The sequence below is a fragment of the Rhinolophus hipposideros genome, assembly GCF_964194185.1.
Source record: "Rhinolophus hipposideros genome assembly, chromosome: X".
Classification (NCBI taxonomy): Eukaryota; Metazoa; Chordata; class Mammalia; order Chiroptera; family Rhinolophidae; genus Rhinolophus; species Rhinolophus hipposideros.
This window is the reverse complement of record NC_138046.1, coordinates 243451-255169: the sequence shown is the minus strand read 5'-3', so window position 1 is coordinate 255169 and position 11719 is coordinate 243451. Positions and strand designations below refer to the sequence as shown.

General features: G+C 40.1%; 1 protein-coding gene across 2 annotated transcripts in view; it reads right to left on the bottom strand.

Annotated features, from left to right (window-relative positions):
• Nucleotides 1-4656: 4656 nt before the first annotated feature.
• Nucleotides 4657-11719, bottom strand: part of ZDHHC15 (zDHHC palmitoyltransferase 15) — a 70244-nt gene continuing 63181 nt past the window's right edge. For both annotated transcript variants that reach the window (XM_081041936.1, XM_081041935.1), the window contains 2 exons: nt 7018-7097; nt 4657-5309 (listed from right to left, as the gene is read on the bottom strand). In XM_081041936.1, the coding sequence (XP_080898062.1) occupies nt 7051-7097 (47 nt within the window). In that variant the 3' untranslated portion in view covers nt 4657-5309; nt 7018-7050. The remainder of the gene's footprint in view (nt 5310-7017; nt 7098-11719) is intronic.

Below are 11719 nucleotides of genomic sequence, written 5' to 3'. Positions count from 1 at the left end.
AAACCATAACATATTCAAATACTTTTTTAAAAGTTTGCTTAAAATGTGCTTTTTGATATCTTAAATTTTCCACCCCTGTAGAGCTGGAAGTCTAAACATTGAAACATTATGCTACTGTGTGAGAATGAGTATTTTAATATTCAAAGAGAAACTGACTAGTTTTTCAATGTCCCTGCAAATGGTGAGGTAATTAATTTGAAAATTTTGTTGTTTATAACATGAAGAAAATGCATGTTAATGTTTACACATTCCTACGTAAACCATTATACATACGTCTTTATATCTATATGTATAAAGTTTCCTTTTAAACATCTATACCTTGAATTTCGTTAGTAACTTCTACTCAAATAAGGTTCTTGTATAAACGTCTCTTCTTTTATACCTTTTTTTATCTAGAAAAAAATTAGTTGTCTTTTGTTTCTGGTTGAATTGTGTGTTTTTTATTGTGTTTGTGATGCAAATTTCAGCTGTTTGTAGGTGATACATTGGAATAAATAAAATGGGATTTTCGTCAGAGATGATTGAGGTCTTTACCTAGGACAAAGTAAGTACTTTTTTGTATTTAGTCACAGTCACTAATGACTATTGCAAACTTCAGCTTTCAATGCTCTGCATGTTCGAGGACTTCTGACTTCTTGTTGGCTAATTGAGGGGCATTTTCTCCATTGTGTCCGAAAAGGACTTTTGTGCAAATAGTGCATCTATTGAGGGGAACCTCATTTGGGGGCTTCATAAGTGTCTCTTGAAATATTTCTCTGAGGCTAATGTATAAGTCAGGAGCAAGTGGACCACTGTGTTCTTTTCTCAGAATCATTGTTCTTTTTTTCTAGTGCCATGCATCCGGAGAATAATAAACATAGTCGTAGGTGTACAAAAATGTGAACCGGACTTCATATCACCCTTAGGTACATAAGACAGGTTCTTCCTTTTTCTTTTTCTTTATCACAAAAACAGAGATAAAGGCAAAAGGTGTGTGAGGCTGAGCAGAGACTGAACATTAAACTAGTCAGCTTTCTGTTTAAAAGCCATTGCTGCTAATTTCCCAACTCATATACATGTTGAATTGTAAGAGAGAAATACTGAGCACAGGAAGGGGGGTGTTTGCAAGATGAGATGTTACCAAGGAGTCTACATACCAAACGTACCAATTAACCTAAAAGTGAATAAATGCCACTAAACCCCCTGAAATGAGATGTAAAGAAAATTCCATCAGAGTGGTATGAAATTTTAGGCTTTGCCAACATGGCTTAACAAAACCATAATATATAAAAGAAACAACAATTTTATGCATATACTTTAATAAAGGACATAGGAAGATAAAGCTGGCCAGTATTTGTGGGTATTTCTGTAGCAAGACACACGGTTTGAAGAACACTATCATATCATCGCTTTGAGTAGATTGGTGGAAAAAAGGATTTGCAGCAAATTGGCAACTTAAGCTTAATTGCTGGAGTCCCGAGCACCTTTCTTTTTCTGGCTCTCCGTACATTTCATGTATTTCCAAGACCTAGTACCAGCAGGGTGATAGTGATTATTCCTTGGATGCATCGTATTGTTGTTGTGTTTAACACCATTCCCTACTAAGAATCTATTTCCTGATATATGACATTCATTCATTGTCTGTTTTAACTGATTCTGTGGATGGCCATACACCAGGCTACTATAAAGGGCACATTGAATAGTTTTGAACACCATGTGGGACAGAGCCCTAGCCCTTTAGGGGAAGTAAACACTCATGCTATTAGGAGCCACTGCTCATTATTGTATGACATAACACCTGCATGCAAAGAGTACAATTCAATATGGCACACTCCAGCTCTGGCTAAAGAAATGCAGATGTACCGTTCTTCATAAATGGTTTTGCTCCCATTGGTTGGAGCTCATGAATTTTCTAAGAACAATGGGATTTGCGGAAGGGTTGCCCAATCTTGTTAGATGTCTTCTATGCCTCCAACAGAGGCAAAGAACATGTCTTTTGAACCAAGTGAATCCCTTAGCTACTCTGGGAGCAGAGGTTCCAGAATGTATAAATGGAATGTTCTTCACTTGCAGTCACTGTGGGACTTTTTTCTAGAAGGACAGGACAGAGAATTATTCCTTTAAGGTATTTGTTCCCAATGACCAAGCAGCCTGTTTGGGGGGCAGTGTGTGTGCATGTACATGTAGATAAACAGAGGGTGCCCAAAAAAGTATACACATTTTAAGAAAGGCAAAACTGCATTATAATTGTAATACTCAATATATACCGATCACAAAAGATGAATACAAGTCATGTCTGCATGACGTCTGCAATGACAAGAGATGGTCAAAGTGGTTACCGTCAGCATCCAGACACTTCTGGTTACGGCGAACTACGGCTTGAGCAACGCTGACCAAAGTGTCCACTTGTGTATATTTTTTTGGCACCTCTGGTATACGTGTGAGGAGAGGTGAAAGGCTCTGCATGACTCTTATTAGGCTGGTGCAAAAGTAATTGCGCTTTTTGCAATTGGTTTTAACCTTTTAAACCACAATCACTTTTGCACCAACGTAATACATCCTGTGAATTTCAGGTGCGCATTACAATAATGTGTATTAAATATTCTTAAAACATACCTGCTGGGATCGTGCTCAAATCTCCATTAACTGCAATGTCTGCACTTTCTGCAATTTGAAATAAACATGTGGAAGCACAGTGTTTTCACTGCAAAAGTCAGCCCTGAAATTGGGCTCTGTGAGATCAAGAGGAGATAATGCACTGGCTGATGCCATGGAATGTGAAATATACGAGTGTGTCACGTAGGGCCAGTGCTGTACAGAGGCACATACGAGTATTACATTTCTATCACATAGAAAATACTTGGATGAAATGCATACTTTAAGATTTGGGACAGAGTGGGACTCTTCTGAAATGTGATCTTGCTCTCAGTGTTATAAGCTGCTCCATGGTAATTGCAGTCCCTCTAACAGTGCATGGGAACTATGAGTTCTGCCCCAGACAGCTATGTGCTTTTGAAGGGCATTTCGTTTCATTTCTTTTGCCCTTAATTTTTTCAGCTGTCCCATGGGGAAATAATTTCTATTTTGTCTTTCTAAGGACATTGTTGGAATGAATGGAAAAGCATTAATAAAGTACTCTGAGCTCTGCAAGAACAAATCAGTAATGAAAGTATGGGGGAAAGAATGGAGAACACTGGTTGCTTAGAAACACTGTTTGCTTAAACCTTTCATTGTGGTCCTGCAATGAGACATATTAACAGCACCGTGCAGCTGTAAGACCCTAACAATGAGTGTCTCCGTTATGCAAATGGGGAAGATGAGTACCAAAGATTGGGGAACAAGATCCCACAGAGATTACTGGACAGGGTCCCAAGGAAAAGCAAGCACAGAAGCCAGAGTTAATTCTCAAACAAACCTCTGTCTCCTTCATCAATAGGCAACCAATTGGGGTGATTATGTATAGTAGTCAAGGTTCCATAGTCTATGAATAGTATCAGAGCCTACGAAGTAGTGAGATCAAGGTGCTGAGAGAGGAATAAGGTGTTTTTATTTCATGAAGCCTGCAGGTAAAACACTGATTGATTTGGCCTTTTGAAGACAGCCCTTCTGGAGCTTCCTTGTAGTCTCCTGACACTGTCTTTTATGACCTGATTTCTGTGCATCAAAGAAGTTCACTCCTTTCTGACTTTGAATTATACTTAGCAGCTTTCAGGAAGGAAAGATTGCTTTGAGGCCACTGGCTGTGGAGTAATGGCCCTAACTTTAGAGAAAGGTGCACTTGGATATGAATAGGAAGCAAGTGTTGTCCATGGTAAGACCATGTGGATGGCCTCCTGGCATTTGAGTTTGAGAAACCCTGAAAGATTTAGTCATGTCTAGTATTGTCTCAAATGGAAATGCTGGCCACAATCCATTTAATTTACGCTAAAAGTCTTACCTTGACCAAAATTACCTAGAGGATCCAAGTGAACAGGTGTTTTGTTGCTTTAAGTACCTGGACCTCTCACTTTCTCAGCTCCACTGGAGTCCGGACACTGCATTGTTTGTGGCAGGCAGTTCTTTTCTACTTAAAAACATTTTAGGGGGAATCATTTAGTAAACCTAATATCCCTCTAGGAGCTCAACTATGTGATATCTGCAAGATGCCTGTAACCCGTCACTGATCTCTGTAGGAGTTGGGACTTCTATTGTCAACAGCTCGCTGAGAAAGGAAAACCATCAATACTCTTACATGTGATTATTATAAAGAAGCAGCATTAGTGTCCATACTCACTGATTCAGGCACTAGGACTACAAGAAAGGCCAATTATAAATAAATGGATGTAAACTATCTTAATAATGGCTGAGCTACCACTGAAACTAAAAAAAAAGAAAAAAAGGATTGGCATATTAGTATTAGGTTATCACTATCTGTACACTAACCCCTGCTGTGAAAACAGATGTTTCGTGCTAATCCTTAGGCCAATTTGAACTGGGAAACTTTACCCTTATGAACAGTATTGTAATTAAACCTGAATATCATCCTTAAACCCTTTAATAAAATCTGTGGTTCATAACTTAGGCTGGTAGTTTTTCTTTCATCAAAACAGTAATTCATAAAGGCTAAAATAAAGCTAGGTAGCAGAAAAAAGAATAAAAGTAATTAGAGACTATTACCACAGGCTGCCACCAGAAGTCTTGAAAACACCAACTGTTATATTTAATAAAGTGGAAATCTGATCTGATCTTCCCTATCAGGTGTGGAACTTTCAGGAATCACAGCGAACAGGTTTCCCATTTACATTGCTGTTCAATTCCCAATTGGAGGACCTTCATCACAGTGTACTGAATCTCCCTCTTGAATTTTAGGTACTTGAGATAGGGACATCGTTCACAGCTCAGCAGATATTTAAATTGCTATTAGGGAAGAAACATAATTGAATAAAAACCTCAGATTTTTTAACCTTGATTTTCACAACGCCACAGCAGGATTTTGTGTAAATATGCTTATGCACACAAATGTAGTCTGAGTCCCCTCGATGCCACAAAGACCCTATAGATAGGATTAACAGTGTTCCCAGAGAGCCTCTGAAAAGATAGGCTTTCACAGATTGGGGAAGGGGAAATGAAGAAAGAAAGAGAGGAAGACTGGACTGAATTCAGTGCTACCAGACTGATGAGTTCAGTCAGTAAATTCAGTGACTTGTAAAGTCCTGAAACATGTATCAGCACAAATATTTGATGGGATGCTTTCAAATTGTGAAGCATTCAATCCGCGATGGTGTCTTATTTTGAAGATTACAATGGTTCCCAACATTGAACTCTGTAAGCTTCATGGGAGATAGAGGGTCCTGGGAATAAAAAGAAGCAATTCACAGGTGAGCTGAACAATTGTAAATATCTACATGGTGACATCCATTGACAATAACATGCAACTGTTAAAATTACATTTCTGTGTGTCAGCATTAAAAATATGTTAAGTAATAAAGGCAGGATGCAAAATTATATATACAATGTTGTAATTATTTTTAACCCAGAAATTGTATCTGCAACAAAAAGCCTGAGGAAATACACTAAATTGTAAGTGGTGCATTCATGGGTAATTTATTTTCATTTTCTCTACTTTCTACTTGTATTTCCCACATTTCCTCCACTAAATATATAGTAATTTGATAACACAAAACTGTTCTTTTTTAAATTTACATGCAAATAGCATAAGCTTTGAAATTGTGCAATTTTGAATTCTAGTTAAAAAGATTTTTTTTCAATTACAGCTGACATTCTATATTATTTTATATTAGTTACAGGTGTACAGCACAGTGGTTAGACATTTATATAATTTATGCAGTGATCCCCCAATTAGTCTAGTACCCACCTGGCACCATACATAGTTATTACAATATCAATGACTGTATTCCCTGTGCTGTACTTTACATCCCATGACCATTTTGTACTTCTTAATCCTTTCACCTTTTCCACCCTGCCCCCCAACACCTCTCCAATCTACTAACCATCAGTTTGTTCTCTATTTATGAATCTGTTTTTGTTTTCTTTGTTCGTTTATTTTGTTCTTTAGAGTCCACATATAAGTGAGATCATATGGTATTTGTCTTTGACTTATTTCAGGGAGCACAGTACTCTCTAGGTCCATCTACGTTATCATAAAAGGTAAGATTTCATTCAGTTTTATAGCCGAGTAATAACCCATTGTATAAATGTACCACATCTTCTTTATCTTTATCTAGTTGTCTATTGATGGCTGTTTCTGGGTGTCTTTTGGGCCAAGTGAATAGTGGGAGTTTGCAGGGAATAGAGGCATCTTTTTCAGCACATTACACAGGAAATGATGTCTAGAACTTGTGCTTATATGACTAATACAAGAGTGAAGAATTTAACCATCTTATTCACCAGGGTGAGAACTCCTCCTTTCCTGGTACTTCTCCCAAGACCACCTCTTAACAGTACAGGTGGCATTCTTTTTTATTATTATTATTAAATTTATTGGGGTGACAATTGTTAGTAAATTTACATAAATTTCAGGTGTACAATTCTGTATTACATCGTCTATAAATCCCATTGTGTGTTCACCACCCAGAGTCAGTTCTCCTTCCATCACCATATATTTGATCCCCTTTACCCTCATCACCCACCCCCCACCCCCTTACCCTCTGGTAACCACTAAATTATTGTCTGTGTCTATGAGTTTTTCTTTCTCATTTGTTTGTCTTGTTCTTTTTGGTTTCTATACCACATATCAGTGAAATCATAGGGTTCTCTGCTTTGTCTGTCTGACTTATTTCACTTAGCATTATACTCTCAAGATCCATCCATGTTGTCACAAATGTTCCTATATCATCTTTTCTTACTGACAAATAGTATTCTATTGTGTATCTATACCACAACTTCTTTATCCATTCATCTATTGAAGGACATTTTGGTTGTTTCCATGTCTTGGCCACCGTAAACAAAGCTGCAATGAACATTGGAGTACACGTGTCTCTATAGAGGAATGCTTTCAGATACAGGTGGCATTCTATGTGCCTCCCTCAGAGTACAAACCTGGTCTTAGAGATACAGGAAATGTGAAAACTGCTACGTTTCCGTTTCCACCGCAAGAGATGATGAACCTTCTGGATAATCTGTAAGGTTGAAAAGTGAAAATGATCAAATGTCCCTTTCTCTTGGATAGGTGGGTATTTATTCACTGACATAGTTCTTTTCCAGTCACTGGCTCAACATCATATGCTACTAACAAAATTACCCTGCATAATAACATACTTGACACTTTGAAATTTTAAAAAGGTGACAGTGGTTGCCCCTTACAGTTTCTGCTTTAGATTTGGGGTGTTACTGTTGATATCTGCCTTTATGTCTCCCCATTTTGGCTGCCTCCTTGTGTTTATTTCTATGTATTAGGTAGGGCTGCTGTGTCTCCCAGTCTTAGTAGAGTGGCCTTATGTAGTAGGTGTGCTGTGGGGCCCAGTGGTGCAATCTCCGTGGTCACCAGAGCTGGGTGCTGTAAGCGTGTCCTTTGCATGGGTTGTGTGTGCCCTCCTGTTGTAGTTGAGACCTGATTGCCGTTGGCACGTCAGTGGCTGGAACTGACCCTCAGGCTGACTGGCTGTGGGGTTTGGCCACAACCACAGCCTACGAGTAACTGTGAGGGGGCTTAACCTGCTGATAGGGATTTGCCCCAGTGGGCTCTGGTGCCTGTTGAGACCGCCCTTTGTGTGTGCTGCTTGTGGGGCTAATTGGGTGGTGCTCTGCTGTGGTTGAAGCCAGTCTCCATGTGCATAGGTTCTGGAGCCTGTTGGTAGGTGCTCCTATGCAGGCCCAAGTCAGCCACTGCCTGTGACCAGCTGGGGGCCAGCTGATAGGAGCTACAAAGTGAGCCACAGTTGGTCACTGCCTGTGCTGGGTCTGGAAACGTGTGGGAGAGGCCACGCTGAGATCTGAGGCCAGCTGCCATTAGTACCAGGCTGGGGGCCACTCAGCAAAAGGCTCAGAGCACAACAAGGTCAGCCGTTGCCCATCTGGGTCCTGCTGACCGTGAGAATTATCCATGGAACACTGCAACATGGGCCAATGCCAGGTGCCTGCCCCGAAATATACCTCTGGCAGTGCAGGAGCTGAGGCCCACTGCCTGCTACCCAACATGCTTCAGGTGGTGTGTGAGCTGGGTGGGGTGGGGTCCCAGTGAGTCACCAAGGTGGAGCGAGTGGAGCTCACCAGACCAATCAGATTCAGATTTGGCTGTGTGGGGAAGGGCTCAACACAGGAAAGATGGCACCTGCAGGCACAGGCTGCAGGGGATAAAGGCTCAACACAGGGACAATGGCAGCTGTCCCTCCAGCTCTTGCCCTGAGGCCACTCAAGTTAGTCTCTCCATGTACATCTTGCACTTCCAGAGCCATCACTGTGCTGGAGCCCAACGTGAGTGCCTGGGAGTGAGAAGTCTGTTTGCAGGCCCTTGAAGAGCCTGGGTCTACAGAAGCTCTCTGTATGGACAGAATCCCCACTGATTTTCACAGCCAGATGTTGTGGGGGCTCCTCTTCTCGGCACTGGGGCTCCGGGCCAGGGAGCTCAGTGTGGAGCTGGGACCCCTGACTCCTCAGTAGGAACCTCCACAGCTGAGAGCTCTCATGATTTTTAACCTCCACCCGTGGGTGTTGGTGTGGGACCAGGCCATTTCATGTCTCTACCCCTCTTTACCCCTCATGGCTTCTTTATATTTTTAGTTATATAATTTCTGTTCAGATAGATTTCACATGGTTCTACAGATTGATTGTTCTATAATTTAGCTGTTGTAATTTTATTTATTTATTTCTAAAGACTGAGTTTTACCAGTTGAGACTATGAGTTTTGCCAGTTGAGTTATTTTGTTTTTTAAATTTTATTGGGGAACAGTGTTTTTCTCCAGGGACCATCAGCTCCAAGTTGCTGTCTTTCAATCTAGTTATGGAAGGCACAGCTGAGCTCCAAATCCAGTCACTGTTTTCAATCTTTAGTTGCAGGGGGCACAGCCCACCATCCCATGCGGGAATTGAACCGGCAACCTTGTTTAGAGTTTGCACTCTAACCAACTGAGCCACGTGGCCGCCCCTTTGGAAGCTCAGCGGCAGCTCATTGTCTTCAGTCTAGTTGTGGAGGGCGCAGCTCACTGCCCCATGTGGGAATTGAACTGGCAACCCTGTTGTTCACAGCTCACACTCTAACCAACTGAGCCATCCAGCCGCCCCAGCTGTTGTAATTTTTTTTTTACTTTATTTATTGGGGTGACAATTGTTAATGAAATTACATAATTTCAGGTGTACAATTTTGTATTACATCATCTATAAATCCCATTGTGTGTTCACCACCCAGAGTCAGTTCTCCTTCCATCACCATATGTTTGATCCCCCTTACCCTCATCTCCCTCCCCCCACCCTCCTTACCCTCTGGTAACCACTAAAGTATTGTCAGTGTCTATGAGTTTTTGTTTCTCATTTGTTTGTCTTGTTTTTGGTTTATATACCACATATCAGTGAAATCATAGGGTTCTCTGCTTTTTCTGTCTGACTTATTTCGCTTAGCATTATACTCTCAAGATCCATCCATGTTGTCACAAATGTTCCTATATCATCTTTCCTTAATGCCGAATAGTATTCCATTGTGTATATATACCACAACTTCTTTATCCATTCATCTATCGAAGGACATTTTGGTTGTTTCCATGTCTTGGCCACCATAAACAAAGCTGCAATGAACATTGGAGCACACGTGTCTTTATGTATAAATGATTTCAAATTCTTTGGGTAGATACCCAGGAGAGGGATTGCTGGGTCATATGGTAATTCTATTTGTAATTTTTTGAGGAACCTCCACACTGCCTTCCATAGTGGCTGCACCAGTCTGCATTCCCACCAAGCTGTTGTAATTTTAATGTGGTGTTTATCTACTCCACCATCTTGACTGGACTCTGACCTGCAATCCAATAATTTCTTTTCAAGTGGACCTTAAAAAGGTTTATAAACTGAAAAGTAAATAGGAGCGAAGGAGAGACACGGGGTGGTTAAGGGTTTGGACTTTGGAGCCAGATTCTGTCACTTACTAGCTCTGTGCCTTTGAGTTTCTCTGTGCTTGAGTTTCCTCATCTATAAAATGGTGTTATTTAATATTTACAACTCAGAAAGTGATTATGACTTAAATGTGACAATGCCTGTTAATCACCTGGCACATAAGAGTCATTCAACAAATGTTAATTGTACCCTTGGAATTAAACAGTCACCTATATGCGACCTTATTTTACTAGGGTATCAGAGAATAATGAAATGAAGGTGAAAAGGTCTTTGACTGCAAGGAGTTCCTATCCAATCCCTTACCATCCAAACTCTGTTGGAGCCAGGTTACTTCATCACTTAGCTTGGGGTCTCGTCACTTTCCTTGTACCTTCTCCCTCTTCATTCCTTGCCACCAATCTGAATCCTATCTAATCTTTTAGACCCAAATTCTACCTCCACTGTAAAGTCTTTCCTCACTATTCTAGCCCACAGGAATCACACTCTCATTTGAATTCTTATAGCACAAAACGTATGGTTCTATTTATTTGGACAAGAACGTGTCCCATACTGTGTTTTGTTAGGCAACTTTTCAAGTAAGTGTCTTATCTCTCCAAATAAATGCAAGACCCTTGAATTCAGAAACAATAATTCATAACACCCCTTATGGATCCAATGTCATACCTTTAATATGCTCTCAAAAATAGTAGTTTATTTCTTGCATTATTTTTCCTAATGGATTATTTATCACAGCAGCAGAAACTACCAGATTGAAAATAAATCAGAAACCTCTTCTACTTTGAGCAGTTAGTAATGGTTTCATACAAAATGTTTTGCATTTTGCCCCATGCATGAGTAGGAAAATTATGCTATATATAAAACCCATTATATGCTTGAGTCTGAAGTCAATATTTTTTATGGATAAGTGTCCAGAATTTGACAAGAAGGAGATTAATTCTTCGAATCCCTGGTTATCATTAACTCCAGAGGTTATATTACCAATTTCAAGCACATTTTTGTTTTTGTATTACAGAGATTTTTTTCACTTGACAAAAATGTCCCTCCAGAGATATACTTTACTAAAATTATAAAAATAAATGGAAGAGTTGATTTTCAGTTTCATTAGCTAGAGAGTGATTTTGTTTAGTTAAGGAAAGCTCAGTTCTTTTTCTGCTGAATTCTTTTAAAAATGTTGTTCTTGTCATAGTGCATTGATATAGAGTAACTGGAATGGGTTGTGCATAATTATTCTGTACCTACAACTTGATCCTAACCTGGAGCTGCCTACTTGATTCTTAAAATAGGAAGACAGTTTAAGAGAAGAGATTGATGGAAGGAAGATCTGGGTGATAAGGAGGAAAGGAACTGGCTCCACCTTTTTTACTGGGAAATAAAAGAACTAAGCCTAATGGATAGAGGTCCTATAGTTACAATTACCAGATGCTAACCTTGGTACTTATATCAAAGCCAAAACTGAGTTCAGTTCATGCTAGATAGCCACAAAATAGATGTGTGGCAGTATTTTTTGAAGACTCCAATCTGTTGGTCTGGGCTGGGAAATATTTAGAAGCAGATTACTATGAGTGTCATGCAGGATGTCAGGCGGGTCTCAGCTCCTGCTCCCCGCACCAGAACGCAGGATATGGTGAGGCCAAAAAGGAACACCCACGGAGCCATAGGTAGGGGAGTCATACCACTATATTCTTGCTGGCGGCTGGGTTGG